This window comes from Amblyomma americanum, chromosome 6 (genome assembly GCF_052857255.1).
Source record: "Amblyomma americanum isolate KBUSLIRL-KWMA chromosome 6, ASM5285725v1, whole genome shotgun sequence".
Taxonomy (NCBI): Eukaryota; Metazoa; Arthropoda; class Arachnida; order Ixodida; family Ixodidae; genus Amblyomma; species Amblyomma americanum.
In genome coordinates this window covers 70,111,237-70,126,563 of record NC_135502.1, presented here as the reverse complement: position 1 = coordinate 70,126,563, position 15,327 = coordinate 70,111,237, and the positions used below count along the sequence as shown (strand labels likewise).

The following is a 15,327-nucleotide window of genomic DNA, read 5'->3' as shown; positions in this document are numbered from 1 at the left end:
GCAAAGCTGACATGACTGACAGGGCATGACATGGCAGGACATGATTGACTCGGCATGAAAAGCACTCTCAATAGATCATGTCTGCATCATAGCGAAGAAAGCTTTAAAAGCCAACTACAAAGGTTGCGCATCGCCGGATTCCCGGACGCTGTTCTTTGTAGTGTTGGATGCAAAATTTTGAAAGCGCAGAAAAAGGTAGAAAGCGCAGGGGTGGTCAGGAATGGCGGGGAGAGAGCCGCCATGTAGTCCTGCGTCTGGTGAGCAAGCGCCATGGCGTCCCTCAAGGCTAGAACGCGTGGGTCCACCGGCGACACGTCCAAGGTCCCGATGACGGACTCGAGGTTCTCCGAAGTGGTGATGAGCGCCGCCATCAGGCACCTCACCGTGTCTCACAGATCAGCGATCTCGGCCTGCATCCGACGAATGGTGCTGGACGACTTTGCTCTGGATGCCGCCCGTCTCCGTGATCGTGAGCGGCCTGTCCTGCGTTGCTCATTGTCACCGCCGAACGCAGGCTGTCGCTTGTTCACGGTGTCTGTCGCCTCCATGGGGAGACCCCGCAGCGCCGCGAAGCCTTAGGCCCAGCGTCCGAAGGAGCGGAGAGCTAAAAAACGCGTCGCTCGCTTCGAGCGCCCGCTGAAGAATCGGGATCGTGTCCCATACTCTTTTTCGTGGTGCTTGTGGGAATGGTTGCGTGCGCACTTCAGCAAACAAGTTTTGAAATGGAAAGTTCACTTCTTGCTCAGTGCATATGTGGTATAGTTTCAGGCCAGGCCATTACATTGCTTTCAAGATGCTTATGGCTGCACCTGTTAGACTGTGCTTTGGGCCATACCTGAATGAAATCAGCAGAGTGTAAAACATGCTCTCTGATGATGCCATGGTGCACAATCCTGCAGCTGCTGTCATGGCCACTCCCGCAAATGAGATGCAGCCCTACAAAAGTCGGACGCCTGCCTGACGCTCACTTTTATTACTGGACAGTTTAATATTGCAACAAGAGGAAGCCCCCAATGCTAATGCCAGGCATTACTGAAAACTAAAAAAGCTTAAGCCACCACTAGTAATATTGCTTTCGAAAGGTGCCAGTATCCTATTTGAGAATGTTAGCATGTCATTGCCAGAGTGGCCGCGCTAGATGCGGAAACTTGCTGGAGGGGATAGGCTAGCAAGCATGTCGGGACTTCGTTATGTCAGGACTTTGTTCATTACCAGATCATTGCTTTCAAGAGAATGCAAGACGATTACTGTATTTGCACGAATATAGCACGTAGCTTTTTCCTCAAATTATTCAAGTCATGTGGAAGCAATGTACAATTGTAGCATGATATATGGCCCCCTCCCCCTGGCTCTTCAAGATAGTAAAGCGACCTTCGCCACTAAGCTTGCGAGTCGGTAGGAGAAGCCAGATTATCAGCCACCTTGAGGCAAAGCGCGATGTACTCAAGGGCAAAACAGAAGGTTGCTATAACGTGGATAGAGGCAGGTGCGAGCCATTGACAGAGGCACAGTTAAGGGTTCAGAGGAGTATAGGGAGAAGTAAGAATGTCAAATGGGCGCAGGACTGGGCAGCATGAAACACTAAACAGCGGCAGCACATTGGTGACTGTGGCTGCTGCTACAAGGGAGGTTGAAGCAGTGCCTCTCAAATAAAATTAACATATTCGTTGTACCCGTATTTTAGCATGCTGTTTCCGGATTTTTTTTTTTGGGGGGGGGGGGTGCACATCTATGGCTATTCTGAACAGTTTGATATCTGGCATTGATTGCAATATATTCTTTTTAAAATTTTCGAGGTGTAGAACTCCCCCTTCTTCGCATTACATTTTTTTGCTACTGTAAATTAGTCATTCATCCATCGTTCTGCCATTCCTACTGATGGCCATAATAAAAACATAAAAAGAGAGCATGGTTGCGAACGCATCATTCTTCGAAAAATGCTAAAATCTGCTTCATGGAACCGTGCGAGATTAGAGAGGGGGCTTAAGTATCGCTTGTTCAGGTTGACAAGTACTGCTAAGAGACCCTACAGGTTACACAGGGGTGCCACAGGGCTCAATTTTGGGACTGATTTTTATTCCTTATTTATGATAATGATATTGTAAATGTCCATGACACTGATGTTAGGATGAAGCTTTTCATAGGTGACTACATTCTTTATACCTCAATAAACCTGTAGCAGGCCATATTTGGCTAAAGCCTCGCTGAAATTTTTGGTTGTTGCAAGAAATGAATATGTTCCTAAATACTGAAAAGTGCTCAGTCCTCCCTGTATGCAGGAACAAATCAGTTTTGCAGTGTCCTTACTCTGTAGATGGCGTAGTACTTGGGGAAGTGGTGGCTGTTAAATGTCTTGGGAGTTACTATATAAGAGACAGTCTGAGTTGGAAAGACTGGATTAATAATGTCTGCACGAAAGCTGTTAAATCTCTCTGGTTTATTCAATGCAAGCTTTGAAAAACCCCTTTGCATGTGAAGGTGTCATATAATGTGTGGGTCAGCAAAGTTCTTATAATCTAGAAAAGGGCAAAAAACGAAGTACAGATATCGCTGCCTTCACAAACCAATTGTGGTGATGTCAAGGCAGGTTTTTTTTTAACGTGGATCTCGGAGGCTAGGTTACACTGGCATTCAGTTCCAAATGGCAATCACAGGTTCATTTTTGATGTTGACATCATGAGTTTGAATCATGTGGCAAAGAAAAAACTTTCTATTTTGAAATATTATTTTCTCAGCAATAAATATCCTGTTTCTATAAAAAAAAAACATTGGAAAAAGCCACAGAACTGAGTTATACTAAGGACAAATGAGTCAATGTTGTCATCAGATGTGGGCTGTGAAAATTGCTCCGATCTTACCAATACTTTATGTGATGCTTTGTGAGGAGAAGGATGTTCGTGCGTTTCATGTGTAAATGGCCAGTTGTAAGGTCCCTCTCTACTATACTGCTGAACAGATGCTGGAAATACGAAATAGCCCTGGTGCAAGAAATTCGAATTGACTAGTGCCGTGAGTTGCAGCTGCGGAGCAAAAAAAAAATGCATTGAAAAGAGCTGCCACCTAGGATACGCTAGAAAAACAAAAACGTCACCAGGCTGTCAGATTTCTCATTCTTGGTAGCACACAGATTAACACGACCAAAATTCATGTTTGTTTCCATAATTGCACACAAGTGACAAGTTTCTCCGGGCAGGAATTCAGTGTGCAGTTGCTATAAAAGGTGTTCATTTCAAGGCTATACATAAGTTCCTTGCAGCACTATGGAAGGTAGAGACCTCCTCAGCCAATCAGTAGAGCTTGTTAAACATCTTCCTCTACACCTCATCATCTGCTCATGGCGTACACAGATATGGCTAGAAAAGAGTATAAATCAACACTGTCTACGCAAGCATTTTGTGAGACGTTGCGCCATTTGTCACATTCACACATTTAGTTTTAGTTCAGCATATGCAAACGGATGCATGATGACGAGCTCAGCCTAGCAGCGCCGTCTGGTCATTAGAACGGGGACCATTTTTGTCAACAAACTGACGCTTTTCTTTAGGCTCAGAACTGGCAGAATCGTCACTCTAAATAAAAAAAATAGAGCAAATTTATCGCTCATGCTTTTTTTTAGGCGAGGTGACTCCATTTATGGCCAGTGAATGTACCAAAAAAGGCAGTAACAATGACAGACACAGTCTGAAAATGGCCTAAGGTGATGCTCAGTTTGAAATTATGTTCAGCACATGTATACTACGAAACACACTGTTATTTTAGCGTACGCTATCCAATATACATATACTTGCACTACATACTGTAGCGTCACAACAAGGCCTCTGCACTCATCGCAGCTTTAGTAGTGCTGCAAGGAACTGATGAGATGGAGTATAGTACAAGAAGAAGGCCACAGGTATTGTCCAGTTGGCTTTTCTCAGAGATCATGCAGGGCATGCGCACCTCTTTGTCAACGACCTTCAATTGCTGCTGTGCATACAGTTGTGTACTATCGCGTTCAACTTGAGCTGTAATGCATAAGACGTGATAGGAGCTCAGTTCGTGAAGTAGTAAGTTTGTGCACTTAGCAGTTGATGCAGAGAAAAAGGTATGATGAATCATTGTTAAAGTTGGGGGCTCTGTATGAAGGCATGCCGATTTACTAGAAAGTGGGATCATCAGTTGATTCACTTCACATGCGCTGCAAGTCATAATGAACGCAGTAGTGCTTTGCAGATTTGCACTTTTTTCAGAGTGTATGCTTCTGCTAGCATCGCTTTCTTTGTTTCGGACCACGGCGGCAGTGTTTGGATGGAGGCGAAACGCGCCCGTGTGCTGTGTGATGTCAGTGCACATTAAAGATCCCCAGGTGGTCGAAATTATTCCGGAGCCCTCCACTACAGCACCTCTTTCTTCCTTTCTTCTTTCACAGCCTCTTCACTTACAGTAGGGCAGATATGTGAGACAGATACTGTGCCATTTCCTTTCCCCAAAAACCAATTTTCATTTTTCAAATGTTGTAACTAATATTTCTCAAAACAGTGAGCTTGGTAGCACATCCTTTAATGCAGTTTTGTAGGCAGGTTTTGTCACCTGTCATTTTTTTTTCCTTGGTTACTAGTGTCCTGTGCATGTTCAAAAAAAAAAAAAATATTTGGTCCCTTGGCTCTTGAGTGTGCTTATTTGACAAATCTAGTGTTGCAGTGTTAGTTACTAGTGCATGTCATTTGCAAAGGTATGCACGATTGGTTCCCACAGATCTTGCATGTATGCTGTGGCTCCCTCAGATTTTTGGATGCAAAGTTGTGTAGCAGAAATAGAAATCATGTGGACCATTCTTGTGAACCTGAACTATGCATTCCTAGCTTATCTTTTTTCTTTTCTTGATGTTCTGTGGAATGAACAGTGCGCTGTCATCAGTTGCATATCTATTGACAGGGCTTCATACAAGTGACTTCAATTAGCGAGTCACTACGTTTCAGTGAGCCGAATGGTATTATGGCCTGGAATTTTGGTACTGTCATTTACCTTACGTGCGGAACACTTATCCATGTTTTTTCACTTGCTAAAACAGCAAGTGTCCTCTGCTGGCAAGTTTTTTCTTTCCACAGTTGATGCTACCCTGGCTGCTTCTTAAAGCTACCACCGCCACTGTGAGAAGTTGCTTTGTAAACTTGTTTTGAAACCCAGGCCATCGTGTTCTATGTTGATCTGTGGTGAAACTTGTCACGGTTAAGGCGCACAGGGGAACTGGCTGTTGCTTCTTGTTGCTGCAAGTGTTGCTGTGAGACATTGAAAGAATGGCCTGTGTTGGTGTGTCACTCTCCAGTTTCTTGCCCACAGTATTGGAGGCATGGCTCAGGTAGTGCTGTGTCCCACATAACCTGAGCCGGCGGTAAAGCGAGTTACCAGGATTGAGTAACCTGAGCATCTTGGCCGCGGCAGCCACATTTCAATGGAGGCAAAATGCAAAAGGGCCTGTGCGCTATGCATTGTCGGTGCATGTTTACAACCCCAGATGGTCGAAATTAATCCGGCGCCCTGCACTTGGGTGTCTCACAGCGCCCGTGCCAATTCGGAACATAAAAGTGAAGCGTCTACAATTGCGGCAGCCTGCACTCAATTAGATACGTACATTCATTCCAAAGAGTACAAATGAATCTGCTAACATTAGCTAAATAACCTTTTAATCACTCAAGGCAAGCGGGAACTTTCAACCAGATCATTGTGGACAGTCACTAGAATCCAGAATGATGCAAATTGCTAAAAGGGATTTTTATTCTAACTTTTTTTTTTCACGCTCTGAATGAAGTGTGCAAAGCCACAACGATGATGCACTAAACAGCTACTGCTTGTGGATGGCAGCAGCCACGCAAAACGCACATTCGCCTTGGTAATGGGCAGTGAGGAAGTATTGCCAAGAGTGGGTGTTCAGAACATGCACTCTCTTCACAGGCGTTTTTCACATCAGGCATGTGCAGAATGTGGAAAATACTTCTACACTGAAGCTATGATTACAAAAATCGAATTGTTGGTTTTTATTGCTCTACAAGCAAAGTCTCCATTTTAAACTTTTCCCGTGTTTGGAGAGTTCATTTATCTGGACCAGTTTAGTTTTGTTCAGAGATCAATTTTAATGCCTCAGGTGTCTGCCAACAGTACTGCACTTGTTACGTGCTATCACAGTGCACAGCCTTTGAAGAACGCTTACTCTGGTGGCACGAGACACTGCACTGGTGAAGAAAAAAAAAACTAATAATTAGCGACGCTCGTGTTACTAAGTCATTCTCGGGACAAATGTATATATGAGACACACGTCACTCACACATAGCCATATGTTAGGAAGTGAGCAGTCTGTCATTGCAGTCAACTGCAGTGCAAAGCCAACGCTTTTATGCACTCTCCCTAATCCATTGGTGTTGGGATGGCTACTGTGAAAAACTCTTTGAACTGCTGTTCAGGCACTACTGAGTGCCTCCAGTGCAGGGACTCCGGAACTTTTAGTGGCGGGGGCAAGACTTCGGGCTTATTTTGGTATTTATTTTTTTAATGCTTATTTACATAATAAATTTATTTTTATTATTTTTTCAATGTTTAAAGGTTGATGCAAATTGCCGCATTGTGGTGACGACACTCCAGCAGTCGGGAAGACAGTGAAAAGGCTTCCAGAATAAACTGTTTACGGGGCTGGCTCGCGCCCACTAAGAACTGAGCGACTCTGCAGTGGCGATAGCTACAAGCATGCTCGGCGGTCATCGACTGAATGCCTGCAGTTCTTGGTCGCGCTCAATTTAAATCTAGCAAGGAACCTTCGGTAAAGAACCAATAGCGACTGCAACAATCTATAAAAACGTGGCAGCATTTGCATGCGGCCACAATCAGTGGAGAAGTAAAGATGTACTGGTCTCTTGCTGACCTACTTGGTTCTTTATCTTCTTTGCACCAGGGGTGCCCACCGCCAGAGACTGTTCGTTGATTTGGCTGACTGAACGCTTCTTCGCACCAGGAGTGCTCCGTCAGAGACAGTCTTGCGACGAATTAGGGTGCAGGTGTTAAGGGAGTAAGACTTGAGGCTTTATGTAGAAAAATTTACATTATACAAGTTGGTGTACAGGAGACAACTTAAAGCGGCAAAAAGGTTTAAACAAAAAAGGGTGGAACTGGCTAACACTAGGGGAGACCTCTACTCGGCATAGCCATAGTCCAGAACGATTTTCCAGGCTCCGGGGCCCGGTTTTAAGGACCTCAGAGCATAGCCCACATTTTGCACGACCTAATCAAAACATACTAGCACATGATTGGTTAACAAACTGCATGGCACGCCTTCCATTTCCCGCAACATTGAAAACCCTCTCTCTAAAATGCACAACACAGAAAGAATGTCAATGTTGCTTTAAAAAAATGGCATTGCAGGAATGGACCCCCAAAATGATTGGCCCACTAGGTTTACGTGCCACGCCCCATACTTCCACAGTATTACTCAACTCTCTCCCCTAAAAAGCAAAGAGAAAAGCCCACGAAAATACATCAGAAACACATTCACGTGTCGCAAGCTCCCTGGGAACCCGTGACCCTGGCGGTTCCCAGCGTTAGGGCAATTATCGATTTCACCCGAGCCGCCGCCACCGCGGGTAACAAACTACTCATCTTCGCGACGACTGTTGACAGGCGTCCCCCAAAATCTGCAAAGTGGCACCAAGCCTGTCATTGCTGCCTTCGCAGCGGCATTCTTTTTCTCTGGCTACGTTTTGTTAAGCCAGCCCGTTCCCCCAGAGCATACAACGTCCTTGCGCATCGGAGTCGCCGCGGCGCCGGCAAGTTACGTCCGCGCCCGACCATACGCTGTGCTTAATTACTCCTAGTCAAGCGCGAGCATTTGGACCCGTCTCGCACGGCGGTTTTAGCCTTTAAATAATAAAAAAAAAACTCTGCCGACCTTCCAGCCTAGGTGGTCTTTGCTAGGGGGGGGGGGGCTATGGCGCCTTTGCCAGGGTCGCCGTCTGTCTGCCTCGCCTTGCCCACTTCTTGCCAACGCACCAACGGGGATTAGCGAGGGGAAATCGCCGCTCCGCGGTGCCCAGCCAGCAACAAAAGGGTGGATGGTTCCCACAAAGCCATGGGCGTCATCGGATCCCGTACAGTAGATAAGTCTGGTCGCATCTCGCATTACAAAACGAAATGATAAAACTGCGTGCCAGTGGTTTTGACTGCGAACGAACAAATGGTGCAGATATTCACGGCAATATAAAACAAAGCGAAATGGGAAGCTTTAGGCATGAGGAGTGATCAACTGCATTAAAAAACTTTGTGCATAGTTTGACTTCTGTTGAGACGTAACTAGTTTAGATTACTCATATACGAAATGCTTTACAGCTGGCTACGAATCGAAGTAGCTCAGCCCCATTGTGATTTGAATTAAAAGAGTCCTGGAACTGAAGTGTTTCAATTGTCAGAAATTTGACCCAAGTGCAAGCAATTGGAGACTGGGGGGGGAGCAACCGCCCCCCTTGCCCCCCCTAAGGGCGTTACGGTGCCCTTGCTGCAGAGAATGCGTCTTTTGCTGGCCGATGAGGATCGAGTTAACGTGCTTTCCCAGCTCTTTCAGAGCAGCCCACTCCTTGGTGGAGTACTCTTTTGTGGTCTGCACAGCAGAACTGGATTTTGCCAGAATTCTAAGAGTGCAGTGCCATCACCTCTGGAATGGCCAGGCCAAGATTTCCTATAAATGCACCATTGCATTTGGTCCTTGAAAATTTTCTAAAAGGACCTTGAAAGGCTGTGAATATTACTGGAAAATTTTCCTATAGAGCCAGTACTATTCACAGTGGTAATTTGTTCTTCACCGGCTGGGGCTGGGTCTTTTTGGGGTCGACGTCATTGCTCTGGTCTGGACTCGATGCCCCTCACCCAATCAACCGTTTAAATTCACGCCAAGTTTTTACATCTCGCTAGTTAGTGATTAAAGTTAGTGCTATGTTTCAAGGTCATAGGTACTATTTGTTCTGCATTTCCTGCATTACGGTTCTAATGGCAGTCCCCGCCATAAAGCCTCAGTCTGCTCACTTAAGAACAACCTGTATCACCAGGTGGTGAAATAAAAGTTCCGTTCTATAGCTGCAGCTGTTAGTTGTCGGCATTCGGTCAGTATTCCGGCAACTTACGGACTGTTGAGTGGTGTTCAGTCCTAGCACATGCTGTCAGAATGTCAAAATTGTAAAATGGCAAGCCACAAATGGCAGCCGCTAAAATGAGCATTATGCTGCCATTGGCACACAGGAAGTGCAACCCCCTTTGATGAGACATGGCAGAAACCGGCTCATGGTGTTCTATTTTCTGAATTCTCTGCATCCTGGGCTGGCAGGCATTTCTTGTCCGATGCCCAGCCAAACCAGAAGACTCCAGTATGCTGTGAAACCATGAAATCTTAGAACTACTGTGCGTGTTTCAAGCAGCTAACTCAATGAAGACTCACTGCAGTTGAACTTTGCAGCTAAACACACTGGTCCATTCATCACAAAATCCATCAGGGTTGCACTGACTTGGGAAGCATGTTGAGTGGCAGTATCAAACCAGTGTTCTGTACCGTGTTGTAGTATAGGTCATGTAAGATGTAACTGAGTATGTTTGAGAGAAGTGCAACAGCTGGAGCTGAAGTGAACAATGACACCGGTGTAGTGTGGCTAGTTCCTTGCATGCAGTGCTAAATTGCCAACTGCAAAGTATTTATGCTTTCATGAGCGCTCAGTGACGAGGTTGATTACTATTATATTTCTTCCTCATGTCCATGTCTGCTGTTGGTGCAGGGTCTCTGAGCACCAGAAGAAGAACCTCATGTCGCCGAAGAACCTAAGCACCGTGTTTTCACCGACCGTTATGCGCACGCCGGACATCATGGGCATGGGCCTGGACCAGATGAGTGCCTGGCACACCGAGAGTGCCGTGGTCGAACTGCTCATCAGCTACAATCGAACCGTATTCGTCCAGTAGTCAGCCAGCTGCCACGGACACTGCTTTCAAGGCTTTCCCGCTACCCTGCCCACCAAAGAGAGGCTGTTAGCCTATACTCTCATCAAGCTAATCAAACTAGCACCTGGTTGCATTCACAAAACCCACAGTCTGTTTTTTTTTTTTTTGAGGTTGGGGGGGGGGGGGGGGCAACTCACCTGACCTACATTTATATGAAAAGTGAGCAAAAGCTAGTAAAGGACACTGCATCGTGGTCTGGGAGATGGGCTAATCACCTGTGCATACCTGGATGCGTGTGTGTGTGAGTGAAAGGGTGAAGGGATGTGTGCTAGGCAGTGTGGTCTATTTTTTTGGTGGGCTTTAGAACTATAGAGATATTCGTTTTCATCATATTTGTGAGGAGTTCACATCGCTTCTAAGCCCTAGCTCAAGTCCATGCAAGAAAATTATTTGTGCGCTGTAGTTTGATGGATAGGTTGTTCGCAAACAGCGTGTTGTAAAGAAGCTGCAGCCAAATGCTTTTATTATTCTCATTAGTTAGCTTGACTGTGTTGTTGCAGTAGAACAAAAGTACGAGAGGATTGGATTGGAAGGCTGGATGGCTTGGGCAAATGTTTAAGGCATAGGACATTAGACAGCATTTATTTTTATCTGAGTTAATGTAGCAAGGTCTCCTTTTGCACGTGCTTCTTCAGGGTCAGTATTTTTGTCTGCCTGATGTCTTGTTATAGACACATAAGGCAGCCTTTTATCTCATATATTATAGTGCATATGTGCTGAAAGGCCTTTTCTGCAGAAAAAATTTGTTACATTTTTGTGTGGCCAAATCATGGTTGCTGTTTTCTTTTGCGACATTTATTGCCAAGGTTTAACTTGCTAATTTTGTTATACATGCAACAGAAACTGTTAATTCGTCATTCGTGACAAGGTATACGAAAGAATACTTTCCTGCATACACTTTCTGCTTGCCTGGGGACCAGAACTTTGGTCTTGCTTGACAGTTGCTTTGCTTCTCGACAATTGATAATGCCATCTATGAAAAAGCAACTCTTGATGTGCCTGAAACACTACTGTTAACCTCTCTCAGCATCTCTTAATCTCTTACTATTCCTCACGGCTTCCGTTGAGTCAGGGCAGACCTCCCTTGTGAAAGGGGAAGGAAGGGTATTACCAATGGGTATTGATAGAAAAAAAACGGGAGGGAGAGAATGGCATGTCAACATAAGATTGGCTCAGCATTGCATGTGTCACGCCCAGTCTGGCACGTGCCAGCGACAGTGCGAGGAGAAAGGGGAGAAGCTCGGGGGACTTGTTTCTCACTTTTTGACTGGCATGAACAAATCTTAAATTCGGAACTGTTGCCAGAACAAGGAGGAGATCAGGATAAATAGGTTCCCGGTTGCAGCATGTTTCTGATAAGTGGCTGTGAAGAAGTGCAGTACATTGCCACAAGGGGGCACATAATGTGAATGCAACGTAGTGTGCCTCGATATAACGTTCCTTTGGAATGGTAGTGACACCTTTTTGGCCAATCGCAAGATGCCATTCTAAACCACATTCATCACGCTGACCCCTGGAATGGAGAAAAGGTTCTAAAATTTAATTCAAATTAAAACTTCGATATCTGGACATAGCGCTAAACACCATCATGCATCGGACACAAAAATATTGATTTCCACAAAAATACTTCGATGCGGCTAAATGAAGCCGCGATTCAAAATGGCAGAAATGTCGCCACCCTGGCAAGGGAAGCTACATTGAGGAACCCTAACGATACCAACACTTCGCAAAGTCCAAGTATGTCTTCTTACTGAAGAATATACTATCTGGTTCTATTTCATGTGTTACATGGGACAGTTCTGCCTCTTGAATGCAAAAGGCTATTTCCTGCCAACCCAGTGCACTAACTCCACTAGGCTTTTTTTTTTCTTGTGTGAAGGTTAATTGCAGAATGAATGCAGAACTTGCAGTTTCTATGCCCTTGTAAGAATGTGCTTCTTACTGCAAAGTTTAGACCGGATTATCTTGAACACTGAAGCACAGCCTTTAGGGGGGATGGCAATTAGATGCTCATCCCACTACAAAGAGGCCATTGATGTGCAGGGGACATAGTAAGGATGTTGATGGTTAGATTAGTTCTTGCGGCAAATGAAGTGCAATAATTTAAATCACTTCAAGCTTCGTTTTAAATGAAGGCGTTTGAACTACTCGTAACACGAATGCAAGCTCTTCGATTGACACTACTACAGCAACCATCGGACTCCAATAATTTGGACCCATGCGACATTTCGGACTTCATTGCGGAACCTTCACGCACCTCATATGAACATGTACACATTCGCAATCAGTATTTCGCTCTGCAGTGCCGTAAATTTCCATTTTTCAGACTAAGTCACGAATGGGCATCGCTGCCACAGTCAAGCCAACCCTTTGCCGCCGAGGGATGTGCTATTCTAGATTTAATTTGCCGATAGATTGGCTTGGATAGGCATGGCAGTTTTCTGTGCCACTCCAGGCAGCACACACAGTTCCTTCTGAGATCTCCAGTAGCAATGGCAGTGCAAGAAACACAGCCTATGAAGATGAGCACGCGATCACAGCTCAGATGCGAGACACCACTGCCCCTTAGAATGGGGAACCGGGAAGTAGCAGCTGGGGGTGCCATCATAGCCATCTGCTTCCCACATGTCCTCTCATATAGTCTGCCCAGCCGTCGTTGCCTGGAAACGGACCATCCTTGACGCACGGCACACATGTGCAGAGATCTCACATGGAGCATGTTCGTACAGAGCATCGGCAAGGGCAACATTGGAGATGACAATACTGTGGGCAAAAAAAGTGCATGTGGGCGAAACATGGCAGAAGGCAAAATTATTGCTATTTTGCAAGCAAGTGACTTTTTTCAAGTTATGGATTTATTAGAATCCAGTTATTTCGGCCATTTTTTGTGGCCTGCCAAGTCTGGAAAATCAACTGGCTACTGTAGTAGAGTGATGCTACTACTAAACATTGCTTGCAGTCGTCGCTCCAATCCGCTTCCGATTTTTCTGTACCCATTAAAAGCTGTGTTGCGTAAGATATTTTGTGAAGCCATTTATGCGCATGCTTTTCCTCTCACAGAATGAATGCCTCTGGATTTAATCAGATAATAAATTTTGTAGTATTAAGCTTTTTTTTCTTTGATGTCCAGTTATACATGATCAGAAAACACTTGTGCTTCACTATGATGTCCTACTAGCAACGAGTGAAATCATCGATTATTAACGATATGTTTCGTGAATTGCATACCAAGCACCTGCGGGTCTCATCTCTTAGTCACTTGAATTTTTGCCTGCAATTATAATACATTGTGAACGTTGATGCTGTTCCTGTGTATCTTTTATGTAATAATGAGCTCAGGGTGCGAGACTCCTTTTCAATAGAAGAGCTGTATTAGTTCTGCTCTAACATGTGTTTCTTCAAAATTTGTCTACTCATGTGAACATTTGATATGGATAGTTTTGTAATTGTTGACTTATGTTGAACCTTAAAATAAGCAGTGTGAACTCCTTTTGTGTGCTTGCCAACTTGGCAGTCATTTGCATGTTTCAATTGAAAAGTTTTGCCGTTCGAGACTTTTTTTATGCTTACTAAGTTTTTTGTGTTTTCCGACTGACAGTAGTTGAGGCTACATTTTACTCTCTGTTCTTCTATGGTATAAGCCTTTGTACAGGGGTGTTGTTGCTGTTTCGTTACCTGTCATTCCGATGGCATGGAGAAAGTCAAGTGGGTGCTAGTAACACACCTTGCTGTGGGAATCTCAAGCAAATATGTTTAAGCTGAGTTGTGATAATTAGATTGAGTGTGCTTAGCTCACTGACTCTTTCTGAAAGGACACTTTTTTTCTTCTTCCATGGTTTCCTCATGTTGTAAGCTGTGAACATGGAACAGAAATATGAAGGAGCATGAGCACCGACACGCAGATAAAATGATAGATGTCAAATGGGGAATGCTCACTGGTTGCACCACTGAGTAGTAGAGCCAGAAACAAGCCTGTCAGGCCACAGCTCTATCTGGAAGTGATGGCTCAGCTTAGAAAATATTTTATTATGTATCCCTTGGTGATAATGGATAGCAATAGGTGTATCAAGCAAAGGGGTGATTTTGCCTCCCACGTGCTTTTAAGTGGGGCACTACAGTGCCAGAAACGCTTTGCAAGGCCAAGGCTTCATGATCTCGCGAGCAAGAACAGCATTTTTCATCCCACTTAGTTTTGCTCGGCCATTGTGAAGATCAGTGGTCTGAAAAGGTGGCTTAGGAAATGATGGTACCAAAAAACAGAGTCTGCTTATTGTTTTGTTCACACCCCTTCCCCCCCTCGAGTGTGAAAATAAATTGGAGATGCGTACTGCTTGAAGTTCCTCAGTGTTGCTGCTTTGCATTGGTGCTTTCAAGCTTTTCACACGTGTGTTGAAAACTTCTTCAACTGTCCAATGTTAATGTACACAGTGTGGAACTTCAGCAAACTTTGTCAGACAGTGCAGCTTTGAGGTTGAAATGCTTGGCAGGGCAAGTGTGTTTATGTGGGGATTCTTCACCTTGATTAAACGAGTGGACGCAAGCGCTCACTGCATGTGTAAAACATGGCAACTTTTATTTTTGCATTTTGTTTTATGTTACGGCTATGTTTTGATTGTTGAACAAGTATATTTCTGAAGTGTGTACTCTGCCACTGATGTTAGTTTTTTTTTCCCCCTTTTTGGCAAGCTAAGAGGAACACAAGTTCTAGTTTGATGCGACGGTGTTTGGTTGAATGAGAGAGTTCTCGAGTTCCGTTTTAAATATTTTATTTCTGTTATAGTTATTTGCGTGTTTATTACGTGCGACACAAGAAACATTGCTAGTATGCATCTATATAAGTATTGCTGTGGTCTGTATCTCTGGGGAGAAAGTTTTATGGCAAGATTGTAATAACTTACATTACGTGTACGCTGCATAATGCGTAGACATTACTTGCTGCACGGTATGGGCCTTAATTGCAGTTTCCCGTACTGGTTGAAGCATTCCAATAAAAGATTTTTTTTGTACACCTCTGTTGTCTATCTCCCTCTTTCAATGAAAGTTGTGGTCTGACCTATACAAACTAGTTATGAGCACGACACATTTAAGATGTTTTGCGCACCATTTAGCTTCTGCCTTGAAATCTTCTGCTTCTTGCAATTGCTTACCAATGGGTAACATAAATGCTTGCAAATGGCATACATCCCGAGTCTCCTCAAGCTTGATCTGCATGCATCAACTCTATTGCATATGAAGTCTATGCACAGTGCTTCAAATTGGAGCCGGGTCTAGTTGAATCCTTTTGATTTTTTTTTTCATCTGCTCTATCTTTACCAAACCAAACTG

At 44.5% G+C, this 15,327-nt stretch overlaps 1 protein-coding gene across 4 annotated transcripts in view; it reads left to right on the top strand.

The window, feature by feature from the left end:
- Positions 1 to 15,010, top strand: part of LOC144093660 (uncharacterized) — an 87,268-nt gene extending 72,258 nt beyond the window's left edge. For 2 of the 4 annotated variants that reach the window (XM_077627252.1, XM_077627249.1), the window contains one exon: positions 9,780 to 15,010. In XM_077627252.1, coding sequence (XP_077483378.1) covers positions 9,780 to 9,788 — 9 coding nt within the window. In that variant the 3' untranslated portion in view covers positions 9,789 to 15,010. Of the gene's footprint in view, positions 1 to 9,538 lie in introns of all 4 variants that reach the window. The other 2 variants (XM_077627248.1, XM_077627251.1) reach the window with 2 other exon arrangements.
- Positions 15,011 to 15,327: the final 317 nt, after the last annotated feature.